The sequence below is a fragment of the Xiphophorus hellerii genome, chromosome 22 (genome assembly GCF_003331165.1).
Source record: "Xiphophorus hellerii strain 12219 chromosome 22, Xiphophorus_hellerii-4.1, whole genome shotgun sequence".
NCBI classification, from domain to species: domain Eukaryota; kingdom Metazoa; phylum Chordata; class Actinopteri; order Cyprinodontiformes; family Poeciliidae; genus Xiphophorus; species Xiphophorus hellerii.
The window spans coordinates 17,821,223-17,843,260 of record NC_045693.1 but is presented as its reverse complement, the minus strand read 5'-3'; the positions used below and the strand labels follow the sequence as shown (position 1 = coordinate 17,843,260).

The 22,038-nt window shown below is 38.3% G+C and overlaps 1 protein-coding gene and 1 long non-coding RNA gene across 3 annotated transcripts in view; one reads left to right on the top strand and one right to left on the bottom strand.

The window, feature by feature from the left end:
- Nucleotides 1–22,038, top strand: part of LOC116713518 (cGMP-dependent protein kinase 1) — a 100,843-nt gene that overhangs the window by 26,955 nt on the left and 51,850 nt on the right. For both annotated transcript variants that reach the window (XM_032553696.1, XM_032553695.1), the window contains exon 3: nt 8,732–8,845. In XM_032553696.1, the coding sequence (XP_032409587.1) occupies nt 8,732–8,845 (114 nt within the window). The remainder of the gene's footprint in view (nt 1–8,731; nt 8,846–22,038) is intronic.
- On the bottom strand, nt 14,005–21,051 carry LOC116713519 (uncharacterized). The gene is made up of 2 exons (XR_004337885.1): nt 20,576–21,051; nt 14,005–15,700 (listed from the first exon to the last, which is right to left on the bottom strand). It is a non-coding gene; the product is annotated as an uncharacterized LOC116713519 (long non-coding RNA).

Sequence of the window (22,038 nt, the reverse complement as noted above, 5' to 3'; positions counted from 1 at the left end):
AGTGCTGCCTTTTTGTCAAGATTTAAGCACAAAATGAATCAAGCCTAAAAAACAAACTGTTCCTTTCCTGCTCTTCTTCATCTCTTATGTTGTTCCAGACATTGCTACTATTTCTTTCTTTTTTTTTTTTTAACTCAGGTAATGATCAATAACTATGAATAGATGTACTAACACTTGAAACTGTTCCTCCAACCACAGAAGCCTGGAAGTAGAAAGGACAGTATGTCCTTGTACCAGTGCATCATTGTTCTTTTCTCCTTCCAACTCTCTTTCTCTCTTCACTGTCTGTACATCTAATGATGTTTACCTTAGTGGTCTTATTGTTATTGCTAATGTGTTTTACTGAGAGACACAAAGAGGTGCTAGAAAGGCAGGTAGTGCAGCTTGTCTTTTTTGTTTTACAGTCGAAGGCGTATATTGAGGTCAGAAAGAATGGTTGGTGTTTTGCCATTCTGTCATCTGGAATTTCATCCTCTCCGAGTTTCACATTTATCACTGAGAAAAAAACAAAAAAAACCCCCTAAAAAACAGGACATCAAAGAAGAGAAAGGAGACTGGACATTATTTACATAATTAAAAATGCAGTTCAAACAACTTTATGTGTCTTAAAACAAATTTGAAAAGGACATATTTTTAAAATTTTGTTAAATAAACCCTGGGTGGGCCCTACTGCATTGTTTTCATAATTGTAAAAAGTAAATTAACATTATCAATAAATCATTTCTACCTCTCTCACTTACGAAGGAACTCTGAACATTATCTCTGTCAAACAAAATGGCTGCTTATGATGCTGAAGTCATCATAAGCAGAACGCCACTTAATTATCCTCATCTTGAGATAACGTCGCTTGTTTTGTTGTGACAGTTTGGTAATTTATGTTGTCATCTTTGCATTTAGTTTCTGCAGCATTTGTGCCTCATCCAACTCCTCAGTCATGGACTCCCAGTCCCACACCCCTCCCCAGCCGTCATGGCATCCAGTTAGAAATCTGCATAGGATCACATGAAGCAGAGACTCATTTTCAATCTAATTTTCCACAAGATTACTGGATAATTTTGAAGGATTCGGCTAATTTCAGAAAAAACAAAAGAAGAATTTCTCTGTGTAATGAGATAAATTAGACGGATATCAGAAGTGAATAAGATATTTTGTATTGTGCTGATATGAAGTATCAAAAAGTGTGTTTTATTGTGCTGCAAATCCCCTCTCATGTCTGAAGTGACACAGCAAGGTACTTGAAATGAGTGGATGCTAAAATTAAAGAGGTACTTTGTTTTTTTTAAGATACCACATTAATGTGTTTACTGATGTTAAAGCTTTGTAAATTGGCACATTTGCATAAAAGGAATGCTGCACATAAGATTGTTAGCTGCTAATTACAAAGCTGCACTTAATGTATGAATAAATGATCATTTTCAGTTGCCTCCCCGCTTGGCCAACCAATCAACTTGTCAACACAACAACCATAATCAGAGTTTGATGGGAAGTAGAGCAGCAGGCATGGCATCAGGCCTTTTATAATGTTTAAATGGAAGCAGAGAGCGAGAGAGAGAGAAAGAGAAGCCATAGACAAGTGGACAGCTGTGATATCTTCCCCCACATGTCCTATCACTTCCACACATTGGGACTAACTTTATGTGTGAAGATGAGCGGCCTTGAAAGGAAGACCTGAAGAGCTGCAGCATATTCGTGCTGAATACTGTCTCTGAGGCACAATGATGTAAAAAGGTTGAAATCAGCTGTCCTTTCGTTTCTTTTGACAAGTCACTGAATATAGTCTTTAGGTCTTTCTTACTCTCTCTGCATAGCTGCAGTGCAATTTTTCTCAGTGCTGGCGGCAGGAATGCTCCTCGGTCGAGGTGAAAAAGACGGGAAGTTCTCTCAACTTCAATGATGAGATGTTCAGCTGAGTATACCTGTCGCATCAGGTGCACCTGACCTGCAGTGTCTTCCCTCATCTGCTGTTCTTATTGTCCTCTCTTCAAGTCTGCCTCCGTCTTTCACCTGACTCCTCTTGCTGCGCTCACCTTTCTACCCCCACCTTTCGTCACCCTGTTTTGGTAGCTTACATTTAAGAGAGACAGTTTGACGTCAGCCGGTCTACTCTCAAGGTCTGATTTACAGAGAGGTGCATAGCTGCTCCACTGCTTCTTGACAAAACACACTTTGCAAAAGTCAGGATTTTGTCCATAGGTATTTGACAAAAGATTAAAAAATAATAGTGATGCTGTTAGAGTACAAATCAAGTTGCCTTATTAATATTTTCAAACAATTATACACACCATGGGAATATCTGACCATCAAATTGCTGTGGAAGGAGGGCTTTTTGACCCCTGAGATAGACATGATTTGGTCTGAAATGTGCCAATAAACGGCAGAAGAAACATAAAAGAATTTGTGAAAATGGTACCAGAAGCTGGCATGTTATTAACCACAAGGAAACAAGTGCTATGGCCATTGGTTTAAAGGCCACTCATGACAGAAAAAGTGTTTCTTCCAGAGGCAACATAGAAAAGACAGGGTGCAGTTTACAAACACTTTCAGTTGCAGAGACCATAATTTTTTGGAGATATCTCCTGTTGTGTGATGAAACTGAGATTTTAGTTTATGGTCATAATGATCATCATTATTGGAGGAAAGGAGCATGAGCTTGCAAACTTGAGAACACCATTCCAGCTGTGAAGTACGAGGGTTGGCTGCATTATGTAAATAGATTGGCTTTGATGCAGGGTGACTGATGCTTTTCAGAAAAAAATAAATTATATCAAAACAAAATTGTCTGAAAACATCGCATGGTTTTGATTGTGGCATTTAGAAAACAGAAGCAATTTTGCTAATCCTAACTGACCTAAAACATGGGAAGTTTAGTTACAAAAACTTCTCTGTTAAATAGCATAAATAATTTGAAAATGTTAGCAGGCTAATAGAAGACTGTTGACACAAGGTGGGGGTGTTTAAAATATGGAAAACTCACAGCGAGATTGCAGATAGAGTTAGCTAACAGTGCTAATCTGAAAGAGAGTTTTTAAATACTCTTTTAGAAAAGTCACCATCATGTCTTTTTTATTTTTTTTATTATCTTAAATGTATGTTATTGAGTTTCTGGGTGTTGCTTCTTTCACTGTCTGAAACATTGTCTCTGCTCTTGAATTAGTAGGTTGTGACCACAACAGAAAGCCTTGTAAAATGACACTATTATAAAGCCATTTTGTCACCAGATGCAGTAGTTTCTTAGTTCAAGGTAGAGGCTTTTTTGAGCTATCACTATTTTCTGAAATCAGTTAAGCTTCTTTCTGAAACTTATTAACATCCTTAGAGCATCTCTAATTACTAAGAGCCTAAAACAAGAAAAGGGTATTTGGTTCCCACTTCCTGTCCACAACACTGCAAAGGTTTTGACTCTTGAACGTTGCCTCTCTAAGATGGACAACAGAGTTGCTTTTTCTTATACCACTAAAATGCACACTATTGTTGCTCATGGTGATTGTGATGATACAATTTTACAGTCACTGATTTGAGAAAAACACCTGGTCTAATAATGGGTTTTCTGGGTTCCTAATCTCGCAGACTGTCACAGACCTGTCATTTCAGAGGATTGTTGATGGCCAGTCACTCTTGGGGAGGCTGGGAGTTGTCCTGAATTCTCCCCATTTGAACACAATCTATCTAACAATGGGTTAGTGTGGTCAAAACTCTTCAGAGGCTCAAATAGGTTTCTAACATTTTCCGGTGGCTTCAGAATCAATTCCCTTTTGGAGATTTTCTGAAATCTTTGAGCAATTGTTTACCTGTGATAATAGCTAAGACTTGATCTCTTTTCTCAAGGGAAGGAGTCAGACACTTACATGTCAGATGGAAAACACCCTTTAATTTAATTTAATTATTTAAGACCAATCTTCACAGGAAAACCCTTCATTGGTTTGTTTTTTAATTATCTCTTTCCAGATGTATTTTTCCATCCTTCCAACCATCTATGCATTCTTTCTTTTCACATTTCAGCTGCTACCAGATCATTGATGCTACATACTGACATGACTGGGGTAAATGCATGGAAGAACTCTGACATGCAGCACTTCTGGATGATTTGAGGAGGTCAGAGAGGCACAAAAGGGGCAATGTGTTGATGCAGCCCTTTGGCTGACAGGGTTGAGTTAACGACTCACGGTTGATTAATGTTTCACCTTTATCATTCAAAGTTTTAAGTAAAAAAAGTTCTTTCTATAAACTTCTTCAATGGCAGTCTATTGAAGCCTTGCTTCTCCTTGGTGTGTAACATCTTGCGGCTATGCTATCTGTCAGCCTACTGACACACTCACAGAGGCTTGCTGTAACAACGTGTTTGGTTTTTTTTCCGGTAGTGTTTTGAACTCAACAAACGTCATTCCCATTTTCCTCTGTGTGATTAAAAAAACTCTAAATCTGTCAACGCTTCTTCTAGCTGCTGATAAGCAGACGATAGTCTTTGTTTGCTCTTGCCCTTGCCTCAAGTCTGCATTGGTATTTTCTCAAACTTAAGGATTTATTCTATTTCTAACTTGAGGGAGGCACTTAATAGTTCATGACAAGGCCTTGTCCTTGATTTTGTCACAGCCCCGCGGTCCAAGGGACTTGGGTTTATAAATTTAGTGCGAATGTTGACCGTTTCAACTAATCATTAATTCAGAGAGAATGAGATGAGCTAATCGATGTCGAGGAAAATCTATCTCAGAGATCAGGATTCTCTGCACAGCTACCAGTAAACAATCAGGTTTGTCACAGCTGACGGGCATCAAACTCATTACAGAGCAGGACAGATCAATGTTCAACTTTAGAGCAAACCCAACATAGACTAACGCTTTTGATATCAATGATATCATACTTACCTTTATTGGAGTCAGCAGTGAACACAGTGCTTTTAAATACTATACAGCTATACAGCTGATAGATAGATAGATACCAAAATTGATAGATTTGATCAGAGTTAGGACCCAACCATATCAGAGAAACAGCATAATTTTTTCCTAATAAAGAACAGATTCAGTTTTTTTTGTAAAACTCGCCATTTATGAAACACATTTCCATGGCCATTTAATATATCCCTTGGTCAAACTCAATACATGGGCTTTCAGCTTCAGTGTGGTGTTTTACTGTGGTTTTAACTGCTCTAATCCATTGAGTGCAGAGTGCAGCTTGTTTCTTTTTTTATTGCTGAGCTGAAGTCACAAGTGTAAACTTAAGTGCTGTAGCACCAAAAACTCTTCATGACTTCCATTTTTGAGCTGCTGTTGCAGGATAAAAACATGCTTTGCTTCATTTAGTTTTTCTTGCAATGGTCAGATGAAAAGAAAATTTACATTGGGTAATTTGACCCCTGAACTTTGCCGGAAGATTATGGTCAATCATAATGGGATTCTGGTTGTGTTAAATCCTCAGAGATTTGAACTCCCCAACATCCTGTTTCCTTATGTCCACTTTATGCTCTTAGAAAAACATAATAAAAGGAAGGCCGGGATGGAGATAAATGGTGTCTTGCTCCTTGACTTTAAAAACATCAGAGGCAGTCTTCTGTTTTGGTTGGGAATTCATGTTTGGCCTCCTTTTCTATTTAAATTGAACTCACATTTCTTGCAAAGAAATGGCGTTTAGTCAAAAAGACAAAATTCTGTATACGTATGAACGATTCATAAAAGGGTTCAAGACATCCTTCGTCGCAGGAGAGAACTCAAACCCCGACTGATAGAGGTTTGATGTTTCTCATTATATGACAAGTCATCACTAGTGCATGGTGTGAGGCAGAGTTAGGCCGTTTAATCAGAAATCCAGCCAAAAAATTCATCTGATCTTGAGCCAAAGAAAAGTCTGCTCTGAGGTGTGCTCCAATGCCCCGCTATGTGAGGCACATTGCGACTCGCATTCAAATGATCAACCATTAAACCTATTCATACAGCCTGGGGGGAGGAAGACATGCTGGCGTTCACTGATAGTGATAAGCTAATAGCAGTGAGCATCCTACACATGTAGCGCATGCTGTTTTCTTAATGTATCACATTTCTTGTTTGCTTTTTGACACCACATCCACTGATGACAGTACATACTGTACAGCCATATCAGCTTTTTTACATAATGTGATCATTTGGTTTTGCATGTGCCTTAATTTGAATGAGGCTTCATCATGAGAGAGTTAAATTTCTGGTGAATTTTTCAGTTCCACTGGATAACAAAGCAGCATGATAAAGCAGGTATTATTAGATGCAAAAACAGGAAATGAGCTGGACCCTGTGAGCATGTGTGTTTTTGTCGGGGGAGGTGCGGTGGGGGTGTGTGCGTGAACTTCCCAGAGTCAGTTTAGGAAAAAAAACAAAACAAGAAACAAACAGATCATTTATGAAATTTAAATAAATTAACATTGTTATTATTTCTATTCCTGGCAATTCCCTTGAGGTCTGCGGTCAGCGAGCTTTCCAAAATCAGGATTTTTTTTGTCACTGCTGACCTCTTTCAAGATTGCTTTCTAACGTCAAATTGTGTTTACCAATCAACAATACATTGACAAAACACAAAATACAACCGACCCCTGATGTCTATGGGGCAGAGGTGTCCAAACGTTTTGCCACGTGGGCTGGAACTGTCAAGTTGAAAGTATTTCATGGCCTCAGAAAATCCCCAAACAATCAGTTTTCCATTTTTTATTAAAATAAAAAAAGAAAAGGGGAAATAAATAAACCTTCAAATTGTATGCAAGACTAATAACAGCTTATTTTTGAGAAGGAACTACATGGCCAACTACTGAATAGACAACTGGGTGACAAAGCAAGGATGCACATAATGTGGTAGTTTTAAAGGTGGATGACTAAAACAACCACATTCTGTGCATCAGGGCTTTGTAGAGGGCCGTGGGGTCGCTCTACAAAGCCACAGTCATTCTTCTTGGGCTTAGAAGTCTTTCTCCTTCTGTCTGCTTCTATAATTCATGTTTTGGGAGGTTTTAATTGACACTACAGGAATACCCGAATAGAGGAGAAAATTGCAGATGTCTTGTTACGGTGGAAAACTCATCTGTTTGACCAAAGAAGCATAGAGTGTGGTGCTCTAAGCCTGGGTATGAGGACTGATACCAGAAGTGATTCAGAGTATAAAACAGATACATTAACCAGGCCTTTGTCCTGTTTATGTCCATCCCTTGGATAGCTAGTTGTATTATTTTATTTACAGCTACAATTATACACACAGCATATTAAAATGTAACTAAGACAAGGCTGTGGTTTTGACTGGTTCCATAGTAGCCACCCTGTAATCTCACTTATGATGTAGCATTGGCCTTTCTTCATGTCTGTCTTGGTAGTAGCCAGAAATAAATTTAAACCCCAACCACTTAATTTTATACTGCAAATTGGTAGTCATACTTCATAGTTGCTTGAAATTAAATCAGTATCTTTGCATATGAGGTGAGTGCTTTCAAGATGATAAACAGCTATCTTCAAATATTTACTGTGTTCTGAAATATGCATACTTTTTCATTTAAATCCTCTGTTAAAAGAGGAGGAGAGGTATCTGTTTTAAAGAATAGATTTGTTTTCCTAGAATTAACCATAAGTAGCTTTCCTTTAGGCAGAGATTTTGTTCTTAACTTAGCAGAGAACTATTGTTTTGTGCTCTGTAAGACTTGGCTGATGTTACATCTATTTCAGCTATGTCAAGCTTTTGAAATATTTTGTCTATAAAATGGGAAGGAAAGAGTTTAATTTGTCCCTAGAGAAAAACCAGGGCACACTCTTAAGAGTTGATGTTATTAGCATCAGTTTTTCCAAAAGACCTAAGAATAGAGGAAGCAGATTTTGCAGATTGTTGTATTTTACTTTGTGTTTAGTTTCATGTTCTCACAAATTAAAATATTGAAGGTTTTCTCAGTTATTTTAAAAGCTCAGACTTTTCATTGACATTTGAACAGTTAGTCACTATTGACAATTTGAATCTTGTTTTAATACTTCAGCTGATAATAGAAGTGCTAGTGTAAAAATTTATTAAAGGCTTAGACAGAAAGACTTTTCATTCTTTCTCTAAATTTTCATCTTCATGCTACATAAATTCTCCCTTTAGGAAACAGAGCTGTTACATAAGAACATCGAGAGTCACAGGAAGGAATCTGGTGAGATGGTGACACACTTAACGACTTTCTCTCTATGTATAGTTTCATCCTGGGTGGGAATAGATAACATGTTGCTGACTGGGGTAAAAAATATACAGTTCACTTCCAATTTACTATTTTCTTGCAATAGTAAAAAATAACAAATAGAGAAGGGACTTACTCCTGAAATTAGTTGGAATTTCATCGAAAGAAAGATCCAGTTTTCTAAGGAGATAAGTTGTGAAACTATTTTTGCATTTTCTTTTGTATATGACTTGTGTTGATCTATCACTAAAATTCAAAATAATAAATAATAAATTAAGGTTTATGGTTCTTATGTGACAAAATGTGGAAAGGTTAATGGCAGATTCATACTTTTGGAAAGTGGTAAATTAAGATGAAAAAATTGTAATTTAGTCCTCTTAGTGTACATCACTTAAGATATACACCAATTGCCTTAATTAACATACTTATTTTGAAGCGAAATACTCAAACACTTACATCCACTCCACTTTCTCACTGAAACTTTGCCACAGAAACTTAATTTAGTGTCAAACTTGGCTAATCTACCGTGCAAGCTGAAACTATTACAATAAATGTTTTTTTGCATCTCTATGCCTTTTTCAGATGGTAAGGTGGAGGTGACAAAGGAAAGCTTGAAGCTCTGCACCATGGGGCCAGGAAAGGTGTTTGGGGAGCTGGCTATTCTCTACAACTGCACCAGGACAGCCACTGTCAAGAGTGAGTCTTCACAGACACCTTAAAACATTTCCACACAAGTCCGTGTTGAAATGTCCACATGTTGCCAAGGCGACACAAGGTGACGCATTGAACACACAACTTCATTGAAATATGCAGTCTCATTGTAGAAGACTTTAGGTCTGTTGCAGTAGGAATGTGTGTCTAGTATTGTTCTTGAGTTATCAAAAGCTGCCCATCAGCCCAGTGTGAGTTTTCGCAACACTTCAGCCAAGTGTGCTGCGAGACCCGGAGTGAGACGAATGTCAAGGTTTACTGCCTCTTGCTCTTTCACATGTCAGAGCCCCAGCTCAGAGAGATGCACAGTGGGTGAGTAGGTGGTCCATCAGACTGGCAATTTGAATAATCGGCCTGATAGATTAAAGAGAGGAGACTGAGAAAGCACAGGACAGATGGTGGATTACACACATTTGAAAGCTCGCAAGATAGCATGTCAAAATGAAAAATGTGTGTTTAGGTGAGGCAAGAAATAGGAAGTAGCTCCAAATTTGTGTTTGAGCGGAATAATAAAAAGACAAAAGGTGAGACGAGGTGAGGCATGGTATAATTGATGAAAGGATATTTGTATGCATGGATTAAGATAGATGCAGGTAGGTCAGAGTTGGGGCGAACTGAAACAAAGGAACATTCTGGATATTCTGGATGTACTGAGAAGAGATTTCAATATATATTTATATCAAGAGCTGGCTCATATTTCCAAGTCTTATATAAAAAAAAAAATCAGATAGTGACCTTGGATTTAATGAATACATGAAGGGCAAAGGTTCCTCCATCCTCACATGTTAAAGTGTGGCGAGGCGGGGTCAACCATTTCATGGTTGGAAACTTGCGTAGCCTGTGCTGACCCTTCTCAAGTCCAATGAACCAGTCAAACCGACCAAACTCCCAGCTCTAGTTACTATGGCAACAGGTGTCCACGGGGAGATGAGCCAACTCTTACGGGATAAAATATTCCCCTTCCCACTGGCGACAGAGCGTCTGGCTTTCTCTTTTGTGTTTTATTTTGCCCATCTACCAGCCCATCGGCCCATACTTCCTGCCGCGCTTTAATAAAAACCCATGCATGGAACAAATGATGTAATTGTCTACACAGGCAAAAGTGTGTTTGGTTTAACAGGGTCACCGGCGCTGTCTCTTAGGATGACTGTCTTTACTTTAATGCGTGTCGCTACACATGAATGTACCAAGGAATTCAGCTGCCAGGGTGTCTATTAAAGGTGATAGTCTCTAATGGAAATCATGCAGCCAGTAGTGCTTATGGAGACTCACACTCCAATCAAGCAGTTTAATTTGATCTGTGCATGCAGCTCTGTAGGAGGATGTAGCCTCAGTTAATTTTAATCACATACAGTAATCTCCTAAGTCCCCCTCTGTGAGTAATTATATCTTTAGAATTTGGATGAACCGCCTATTTGTGTTGAGGTAAGGCTTTTACTTAGGAGTTTACCTTACAAGCTCACAATACGAGACGATAAGCAGTATTGGGTTTGCATTGGACGAGAACATCTCATAAGGCAAAGTTTGATAAGGAAAAATCTTAAACTTATGCGACTCACCAAAGTGACTTCAGCGGCTCACTGATGAAGGAACCAGCTGCTCTGAACTGAGATTATTATGAAATATTCAGTGTTATTAGATATTTTGTTTCTTCATAAGAGTACTTTTTGTTTCATTTCTGTATTTGTTATTTCAAAAACCCTGCAGTTCCAACACAATGTGAAGGACAAACTTTTGCTAAGACCTTTTTTCAGACCACTAGAAGAGAAATTATATGTACATTTTTGGCCTACATGCTTATTCTACAGACAGACTGGACCTGAACAGTTAGAGTGGCATTTTTATTCACAATTTCTTTGCTGCAATTTTTAAACTCTGAGCCTTTTTAAAAATGTTGACTTAACCATTTCAAGGGTGATTTGGGCAGCTGCAAACTGCCATGGTTTGTTTAATTAATTACCATTAATTCATGAAATTACTATGCAATTATTTTAATTGCATAGTAAAATTTTCCTGCATCGGCACATTGAAAATAATATTTCCATCCCCAACCTTTCATCCTTTTAGAGTATTTGCTAGCTTGCATTCTCCCTAAAGAAACAAGCCCTTAAAATAACTTACGCAGACATTATGAGCAGCACTACACCTTCCAGGATGCTTAGTGTCCCCAGAATGCTCCTCTAATCAATATGTTATGTTTAGTTCCTAGATACAGACACTTAAGTGTAAAGCTTTGGCCTCATTTGGGGTTTGACTCAGCCAGTCTCGGCAAATGAAGTAAGATTTCACATGCAGCCTGAGACTCTCCTGACACTCAGAAGAGTTCCTTTGTCATCAAGCTGTGTCGCATTATTTCCACATGATGGCAGTCAGGTAGATGCCGACTGGAAATAAAAGCGGAAGAAAAAGGTTTGAGTCAGAGACAAATAGAGATGATAACAGGACAGCAGTGACAATAGAAGGAGGAAGCTCCATCAAAAGGCTGCAGACTAAATAGTTTTTATGTTGTCTTGAAACGGGAGAAGGAGACAGTAGGAAAAAATAAATTCTTTAAGCATTTAAATATCAAAGTGTTTTGAATGGATTGTATATCAAAACATTATTCAGCATAGTACCACAAAAAGCATGAACAAATAACAGAGAACGTATATGACAAATTAATTACCAATAAACTCTATAATAAGAAACAGATACACAGGTATTTGAATTCTCATACCAACACTGCTGTTGAGAACCATTCACATTAGTTTCCACTTCATAGAGAACCTGTTTGAATCTGCAGTTTACTATCCAAATTTTGTTGGCTTTAAGTTGCAAGTGCAAATTTTAAATTTAATTCTGATGCAGAAGAAATAAATCCGTCTAAATGTATGTTTCAGTCAGTCTTTGCAAACTGTTAAGTGCATCTAAGCACCGGTACGATTTGAACTTCATGTCCCCACAGAATATCAGTGGAGCTTATTTTTCCTCCACACATTTTCAGTCCTAAATTCGTAATGTGTTTGGTTATGTGCTCAATGTGGCACCAAGCTTAGAATGGGATTTGTTTCGTCTCTGTTGGGGTACACAGCCACCATGGTCACAAAACGCTCCGCTGCACACGGACATCTGCAGACATCTAGTTGGCAGATCTAGATGAAGAAATTTATGTCACACAGGCATTGCAATTGAGCGGGCAGTGGAGTAAACTGCCCACTCAGTTTACTCCAATATATTGTTACATATATTAGGTAAAAGTATGTAACAAGTGGTGATCCTTTAGTGTCAACTGAAGGATTGTTTTGGGAACCAAAAATATACCAAACAGCTGAATTTATCTTCTTTTTACGCCAGGAGTAGGAATCTTCTTTCAGCCAGCTGATCAGCCATGTGCATCAGCATTTAAATGAGGGGCTACTCTCCATTACTTTCAGGACTTTAACAAGAAAGACAAAAAAATGTGTTGTTTTGAAATCACAGTTTTTAAAACGACTTGATACATGAAACCTAAGCTTTTTAACTTGCTTTTGATGTTCAGAATAAGTTGCCGATTTGACCAAAAATGAATAATTCCTAAATTTACAGCTCAGTGCCTGCATGTAAATCAGCATGTAGAAAGTAATGGTTCTGAGCCTTGAGCGTTTCAGAAAACAGTTTCTCCTAAAATAAAAAGTCAGTCATTATCTCCTCCACTCCAAGTCAGTTTAGCTTCATAGCGACTGGAGGCTGCATCTAACTAGCCTTTTGTCAAAGTTATGAGGCTATTTTATCACAGTAATGTTAAAGCAAAAACGATCTCATTTCCATCTGCTATCTTTATGAGGTGTATCTTGTTTCCTTCTGACAGCAGAGACAGTATGAATGGTTGATAATCATATGAGTCGCTGACTGTCAGTTTCTCCATTTATATGCACAAAATCAGTCTAATAGAGAGGATATCCTAAGGCAAAATGACGTCTTAAAGATCATGTTAGTAATACTTCAGCTTGTGTGCACTGCTGTCAGAATAACAAAGAGGGACGTTTTGTACTGTCACAGTGTTGATCACAACAATATGGACCTGTGCTGAATCATATGCATCAGAATGAATTCACAGCTTGCATGCACAATGTTGACATACAATACCTACATGTGACCTGCATTGTGATACCCATTTAACTCCACAACACGGGGCTCACACACAAATGCATACAAGACAGACAAACACAACGATTGTTCAGTAACGCCACAGATAAAAGGCTGTTGGGAATCCAGGCCTTGTTTTCAGAGCAGTCATCTCTAAGAGAGTAATGTCTCTGCCAGTCACTCCAAATACAATCAGTGAGAGAGATTATATCTGTAAGCTCCATCTTTATAGCAGTGATGGAAAAGCAAGTCTTTGTCTGCATCTCTCGGAGGACTAACTGTTACACACATGAAGATTTTAGCTCGTAAACATTGACAGTGTCATAAATCTGTGATAACTTCAAGGCTTCTTAGAGTATTTAAGGGGGGATCCAGATGACGTATAAGGGAGTGTTTGTGTATGAAAGAAGCTGATAGGTATTTTCCTTTCGAACCTAAATAAAAGAAAGAACCACAGACAACGTATATGAATTTTATAGCCAAGCTTTTGCAAAAGGAGAAGGCTTTAAGAACTCCTGGGAGAAGGCTCTGAGAATCCTTCCTCCGAGGAATCCACAAAGCATTCTGAACTGCTCTCACATGAGCTCCTGTTTTTATTGTCAAAGGAGAACAGGCAAGAGGGCAGTCAGGAAAAACAACAGAGGTCGTAAAGCTTCTAACCCAAACATCTAACAACCCAGGTCCAGATGTGATATCTGATCAAAGGTCTGAGCCCGGTTCAAATCTCGGTCAATACTGTCAAGAAAACAAAATACGACTGTTCACAGGTAGTTACTAAATTAGGGGGTGTTCTTGCAAAAGGGCTGAGAAACTCAGTGTTATCTATTTCTCGTAAAGTTGAACAGACAGTAGTGACCTCCAGGTCATTTAAAGAAGAGAACACTTTAAACAGAAAATCACAAAGATCTATAGACTTAATGTGAACTAAAATAAGAATAAAATGATAATACCAAAAAATCCCTAACATTCCCCCCTTTTATCATTTTATTAAGCAAAAGCTAAGCACAGAAAAGAAAAGAAAAGAACCAATAAATGCAAGATTTTTTTTTTTCTAATCTAAACACAGAAAATACACAATGAATATATGGAATATAATGCAATAAATGAAAAATAAAAGAAACAGTATACCCCAAATGCATCTTAAATCACGAACATCATCTATTGTCACATGTTCAGTGCAGGAGCCATTGAGCAAATGATTTAATCTGTTTATTAGGTATAGCACATCATCATATGTTCCTGTTTTCCTGTTTATCTTCATTTTTCTGGAAACCAGATGTAGTCCTCATCTGTGTCAGAGGTTACCCTGTCCATCTGATAGCTGATCAAAGCAGTGTTAAATGTCTTTAACATCATGCTACGAAGACTTGGAATGATGCAGGTTGTATAGGGACAGAATAGGATCAGTACAGTCATGATGGGTGTTCCAATCTTTAATAAAAAGGCTGCCACCAGGGTCCGGAGGTGAGCCAAGAAATAGAGTCAAAAGGCTGTGACCTCTGAGTTGCATCGTCCACATAGTCTTTAAGCTCTTCCCATTCATGCAGGGCATCATGTATAGTTCCTCCAGTTCCTGTTGATCTCAACATGGTCTCGAACTTCAGCTACTCCCACTGATGGGAATAGACTTTGGATACACTCTTCTCTGCCGCTCCAGATCCGGAATGTCCAAGGAAATCCAGTTTTTTTTTAGTAAGGCCTCCCCACCTTTGGGCTGGGCTTTCGGCATGACATCTCTCCTAGTGCAGTAGCGTCCATGGCTGTGAACGTCCTGGACCTTTTTCAGGAAAGTCACAGTCTGCCATTGTCCTGGATCCTCTGTTCCCTGGAATGATGGTGCTGCAGAAGGTGACTTTGACGTCCCCTGGTCTTGCTTCCGATGTCGAACTTCCTCATCTTTAGAAAAATAACTCTGGTACAGTTGCGGTCAGACTTCCATCTTTTGGAACAGGCAGTACTGATGTGGTTCGTCGCTTGGCAGTCGTCACAGTCGAAAATGTCTGCTTTCTTGTCACAGGAGGTGTAGATTTTTTGTTTCACAGGTTCTATGGAGCTGTCCCCAGAAAGGTGGTGCCATTATACACACAGACACCAAGGGCTCCTGGCTTAAGACTAACCAAAATAATTACTTCTGGTAGTCAGAGGTCTATCTGTGGCAGATGTATGGTGTCACTTGGGTGTGTGCTTGTTTCCATGTCTCAGACCACAGTTATGTATTGGTCCCATTTTCTTCATATGCAGTTCTATTCATCAGTTGCCACCACAAATAGGGGCTGTAATCTTGTGAATGAGTCTGGGGGAAGGATGTGTCTGCTTCTCTCCTTATCTTGTTGAGGGTGAGACAGCCCCCACTCCAACACAATAAACATGCTGCAGTCACAGCACAGCAGGGATTCCACCTGGCTTGTGAGAGTCCCATTGCTGCTCAGATTACAGAGATGTCAGAATTTCTAGGCTAAAAGAGTGAGGATCTGTTGAATTCTTCTGCTGGCGTTGAGACAAAACACATCTATACAGTGAATTCCCTGTGTAGCCAGATCTTCCCCATCACTCAATCTAGAAGTCTAACACTCTCTGTACCGTACAGTGACTGAGATGTATCCATCTGGGTCTTTCAGCAATATTTACAGCAGTTGGTGTGGTTATCAGCACTTGGAATGGTCCCTCCCACAGTGGGCTGGCCCAGCTCTTCCTTTCTCTGACAAGCCAGTCTCCTGGCTTGATGGGAGGGGCTTTCTGTGGGAGAGTAGAGGCAGAGGGCAGTAAATTTGCATTTGACACCTCTTTCTGCTTTAGCGTCCTGATCATGTACTCTGTCAATTTTTCCTCCACATCTGCTTTCTGCAAATCTGCAGAAAACATTGGCAAGCTGTATGGTCTTTCATGAATTATTTCAAATGGTTAATCCTTCTTGTGTGAGTGTAATTCTTATTTACATCTTTACCAAATCTAAACATTTGTTTCCATACATTTCTTAATCTACTTTTTATTATAAAAAGGTAGTGGTATGCCATGTGATGGAATAACAGTTTTACAAATAGCTTTAGCTACTGTCAAAGCATCTGCGTGCTTTGCTGGGACTATTTCAACCCATTTAGAAAAAGCATCAATCATTAACAAACAATATTTATATGGTCCGCTTTGTGTAAGTTCACTAAAATCCATATGCATTGTCTGGAATTGATAAGAAGGTTTAGGGAAACTTCCTCTTTTTGGTCTCATGTTTCCCTGAGGATTGTTTTTAACACAAAGAGGTCATGCAGTACTATACAGCACTAAAAAAAATTTTTAAGTAAGAATTTGATTTTTTCATTTTAATCCGTGATTCATTTCATTTTAATAATCATTCCTCCCAGTTGACACATTGACAATATCCATGTGTCAAAATTGCAACTGCCTTACAGGGATTGTGGCAGGAAGGTTTGTCTATGTGGAAGTTGTCAAATTCATCAAGGTGGAACACTTCTGCTCTACTCCTGTCAGATGGCACAACCCAGAGTTGGCTCGTCTGCAGAACATTTCCTTACCCTTTCAAAAAAAATGACCTTCCCAAAATTAAACAAAAATCTCAAATCCTCTAATTCAGTATTTCTTTATGAATTTAATAATCATCAATCAATCAAATCTAGATTCAAAGTTTAATCTTTAGTCTAGAAAATATTATTCTTATTCACAATCATCAGTTTGGAGTATCCAGTTACTTGACATCTAAGTTTATTTTAACCTCACATTCCAAACCAGCTGACAATTTATTATCTAAATATTAAATAATCAATAATTTGATCAGTTACTCAGTTCTTGAGTATAGTTTGTTTGTTCTCTTAATCACATTCATTTTCATCAGTGCAAAATGACACAAACAGAAACATAAAAATCTATTAGATTTTCAGTCAGTTAACAAATTTTCAGTCTACTTTCACTGTTTTTCTTTGCTCAAATTATTATCAAATTTTCTGACGTTTTAAAAATTTTTCCAATATTTCTTAATAACATTTTTAATTTGTTAACATTTATCTCTAGTTGTCAGAATCCTGTTGTAGGCAACGTGCTCATTTCAAAGGAACTACATGTGTTAGAATCCAGCAGTAACTGATTTTCCTGCTGCTGTAACACTTCACCCAATTCAATAAAATGTAGATTCATTAAAAAATTTAACTCTACATTGACTGTGCAACAAATATTTAATGGTCTACAAACACTGCAGCATCAATTATTTATTATTTTTAGTTTTAACACTTAGAGATATTTTAATTTTAAATCCAAACTAGCATGTCCTTTAAAAAAGGAAAAAGGAAATTTTGCAAATAATTATTAGCTTAAAATCTTTGATGATTTTTAGTTGGTGTAATTTAGTGGCATAAGTTTTTGCTAGTTCTTTGCTGAACTTTCAATGATTGCAGTTTTCCCTTCACGGTTTCCCAACCTTTGGCTCGTGGACCCTAAAAGGATCCTTAGCAGTGGTCCTGCTGTTCAGGACTCAGAGTTAACAGGGACAAACTGAGAGAATTTGTCTATCATTGAACATAAAAACCTCTAAGACTTCCTCTTCTGGCTAGATAATTTGTGTGCAGGGTTAGCAAGCAAATCTTCAATGCAATAACAGTGTATGACAGCTGTGTGTGTGATACACTTATCTTTGGATTTCTCCTTTCTGTTTCACTTCTCCCTCCTCCTCCCAGTGCTGGCGTCGCTGGGGTGTAATCCTCCCTCCTCCCTCCTACTCTCTCTGCAGTTTCCTGTCAGTCCAACTGGCTCTGGTGTTGGATCTTGAGTTGTCCAAACTGTCCCTCTGTCAATGTCCAAACAGTTCACAAATAAAACAAGCATCAAATAGTTCAGTTTGTTGTCTTTGTCTCAGAAGTACGTTATCTTTTCCTTCTCCACGCTGATGTCAGGGAGTAGATCAGCAGAGGTTGTAAGAGTTCAGTTGCATCCAAACACAAGAATGTAATTTCAGTCCAATGTCCAGCAAGACACCATGCAGGAGTTTGCTGAATAGCAGTTCCCAGGTGTCAGGGAATTAAAATCAGCAGATTCTTCAGTGTCTGGAGGTGATCGAACTCTTCTTTGTCTTCTTGATTGCCGTCATTAGCTAGTGACGAAAGAGGGACATCATCTCGGCCATAGCAAGACAGGTTTGAGTTGAGGTCAGAGGTTAGACGCACCGCAGCGAGGCTCAGACAGAGGAAAAGGAAAGAAGCAAATAGGAGTTTATTAGTTTGTTATTCCTTTATATATATATATTTTCTCTCTTTTGATTGTATAGTTTTAGCCACTTAGTACCCAACATTGTTTATATGTTATAAACATAAATCATTTAAAACACATATAAACATGAAACATGTTAAAACCCATAGTCTCTTTCATCCTTTGCCATGTTTAATTTTAAAATGTAGAATGTAAGTTAATTTACATTTAAATTAACTTAGTCTGTGTAATCATTTTATCAGAGATCAATGAATTACCTTAAGTTTATTGATCCTAATGCTGAATCTGTGAAGCCAGCGAGCAGCCCTCCTCTCATTTGGAATTTAAGTGAGATATGAGGCTGGATAAAGTCCAGGTCGGTACCAAACTCTGATCGCTGACACCTCTAGACATACAACCAAAGGATCATAGCACCAAGTGGGTGTTTTAATCTTTTATAATTATTCTACCCAGTAATCAATACATTTAAAAACATTGTTCTCTGAGAAAAATTTTCTTTTCCTTTTTTTTTATTGTTTCATTCCATTTCTCATCAAAATTGTTTTTGCACATAATCATCCTGTGAATCATTTAGGATGTTCATTGTTACATGCAACTGATTATAGTTCATTTCTGTTTCAGGCGAGTCCAGCTGTCCTCGAGCTTCTCTAAGAAGCTTTCTTGGGACATGAGGATTGTCAGCTGACTTTAGATCTTATGAACAGTAGATTTTTCATCCTTGTGAATTGTATACAGATCTGAATGTTTTAGTCTGACAGCTCTCATGCCATCTTGTACAGGGACTACTGCCATCCCTAATTTTGTCATTAGGTCTCTACCTAACAGATTTATTGGACACTTAAGTGACATTACAACAGAAGCTTTTACTTTAATTCCTGTTTCAGGATCTTTAAAAGATATGCTTTTTGACATATATTCCCTATATGTTTGACCATCGGCAGATTTCACCCAAATGGACTTATTTGTGGGGTTTACACCTTCTATTTTAGTTTTTAGAACTGTTTTGCATGCATCAGTGTCGCATAGAAATTCAACTTTTTCCCCACAAACAATCAGTGTGATATAAGGTTTTTCTTTTAATGCATTTAACATATCCCAAGCTGCACATACATCCACTATTTCATCAATTTGATCTGGTGTTAAGTTTTGTTCGGTTGTGGAAAAGTCTAGTCATGCTGAGGAGTTATACTTTTGTTTTTTCTCCCATCTGCCACCCTTCCGGTGATTTATTTTGTTTTCTGGGCAATGTCTAGCCCAGTGGCCAAAATGGCCACAATTCCAACATCCATCTGGACGTTGTGGTTTTTGTTTTTGTTTCTTGTTTAGTTCCTGACAAATGACTGTAATTTGCCCTTTTACAGACATTTGTTCTAACTTTCTGATATTAAGAAGTGCACTCGGCTGACTATCTACCGAGTTTGTTAATACTGAGACAAGGGCAGACGAATCTGCCGCAGCGGTTGGGGGAGGAGCAGTCGGCCGTACCTGCTCTCCCCGTCCCACCGAGGCATTCCGCCTGTCAATATCTGCTGGCCTTTTGTCTTTAACCTTTTTTCTTGCTACACTACTCTCCAAAATTCCCACAATTGCTTGCCATTGATCAATTTTTAGCTTCCCATCTATTTTATATTTCTTTTTCCATTTTTTTATATATAAAATGCTGCCAGGAAATCTGGACATCATGTACTTTTCATCCCCTTCGGGGCCCTCAATAAGTGAGGAATTACAGGAATTTGTGTTTCCCATTGTTTAAAGTTGTAGCTTAAAAAATACTAGTATCGCGTGCTCTCTCAGAGAAAGTGCTGTAAGTCAGCGCTCAGTGCCTCCTGAAGAACAGGCTTCTACTCAGAGCCGAGCTCCAAGCGGTTCTTCACTTTGGATTCTAATTCCGAAGGCAGAGAGTTTTACTCCCAGAGAGAGAAACACCATTCACTCCTTCATGCACACACAGCAACAAAACAGCAAACAAAACACCAATATCAGCACAGCAAATAACAAACTTCCTATCTACGTGAGGACTTTCCCTTAAGAGGCGTTCTCTAATTAAGGACGCTCTAAGAGCCTATCCTTTTGCCTTTAGTTGAAACTCTCTGTCAACTGGGACTCTAACCCTTCATTATTCTTTAGTCAAATTGAAATGTTAATATTTGACAAGGACTCAAACCTATATTTCTTTAGTCAAATTAATATTTGACAAGGACTTAAACCTGTATTTCTTTAGTCAAATTAATATTTGACAAGGACTCAAACCTGTATTTCTTTAGTCAAAATAATATTTGACAAGGACTTAAACCTGTATTTCTTTAGTCAAAATAATATTTGACAAGGACTTAAACCTGTATTTCTTTAGTCAAAATAATATTTGACAAGGACTCAAACCTATATGACTTAAAATTCACCTACGTTTCTGTAGTTTTCGGGTTGTCCAGTCGGATCTCGTCACTCCGCCGTTGGCAGACAAAGTCGGATCTACGTCGCTGGCCCAGCGAAGAATTTGCTTCCTGAGTCTGTCTTTCCAGGTTCAATTGAATCTGGCCGTGCACGGATTCAGCGGGTCTTCCTCTGCCTGTCAGCGGGGGAGGTGAGAGATCCCGGGTTTCGGCACCAAAATGATAGGTATTTTCCTTTCGAACCTAAATAAAAGAAAGAACCACAGACAACGTATATGAATTTTATAGCCAAGCTTTTGCAAAAGGAGAAGGCTTTAAGAACTCCTGGGAGAAGGCTCTGAGAATCCTTCCTCCGAGGAATCCACAAAGCATTCTGAACTGCTCTCACATGAGCTCCTGTTTTTATTGTCAAAGGAGAACAGGCAAGAGGGCAGTCAGGAAAAACAACAGAGGTCGTAAAGCTTCTAACCCAAACATCTAACAACCCAGGTCCAGATGTGATATCTGATCAAAGGTCTGAGCCCGGTTCAAATCTCGGTCAATACTGTCAAGAAAACAAAATACGACTGTTCACAGGTAGTTACTAAATTAGGGGGTGTTCTTGCAAAAGGGCTGAGAAACTCAGTGTTATCTATTTCTCGTAAAGTTGAACAGACAGTAGTGACCTCCAGGTCATTTAAAGAAGAGAACACTTTAAACAGAAAATCACAAAGATCTATAGACTTAATGTGAACTAAAATAAGAATAAAATGATAATACCAAAAAATCCCTAACAGAAGCCATTAGGGCACAGCTGGGTATTTCCAGTTAGCCGACACACATTAGCAGACAATTGATTGTGTACATTTCCTTAGGAGAGATGGCGTGTGTGCAGGTTTTAGACCCGAAGCTCTTTCCATGCGTGAATTATATAATAAAAAGTCAAACATTTACTGACTTCGAGACAATTTCTCCCAATACAAAAATCAGGGCTTAGTTTTTTCTGTCCTACTTTATTGCAGATTCCCAGTGAGGTGCATGTACACCCTAGCGAATACTTCTTTTTTTTTTCTAGCGGGTTTGCTGAGAAGACTGTGTAACTGGATTATATTTGAACTAACACTGACTAAAATTGTTTCCAGATCTGACCCGGCACTTTTAGAACTACAGAAAACAATTATTAGAAAATCTATAGCTAAAAAATACCGTCACAAAGTCCACTTTAATTTGGAAATTAAGTAGGATGTATTTAGATAAAAATCTGATGTTTGTAATTGCTCTCATCAATTGACATCAACAGGGAGCATTAAAAAGGGAGCAAAAACCACTGACTGCCAGATGCATACATGAATTCCATGCATATTTGTGCCAAGCAGTATATATTTGTGTTTCATATGCTCACCATCAACATTAATCTCAAACTGACATTTTCTTTCTCATAATGATCCCAGCTTTTTGACATTTATCCCTTGAATTCTCATTATGATGAAAGATTTT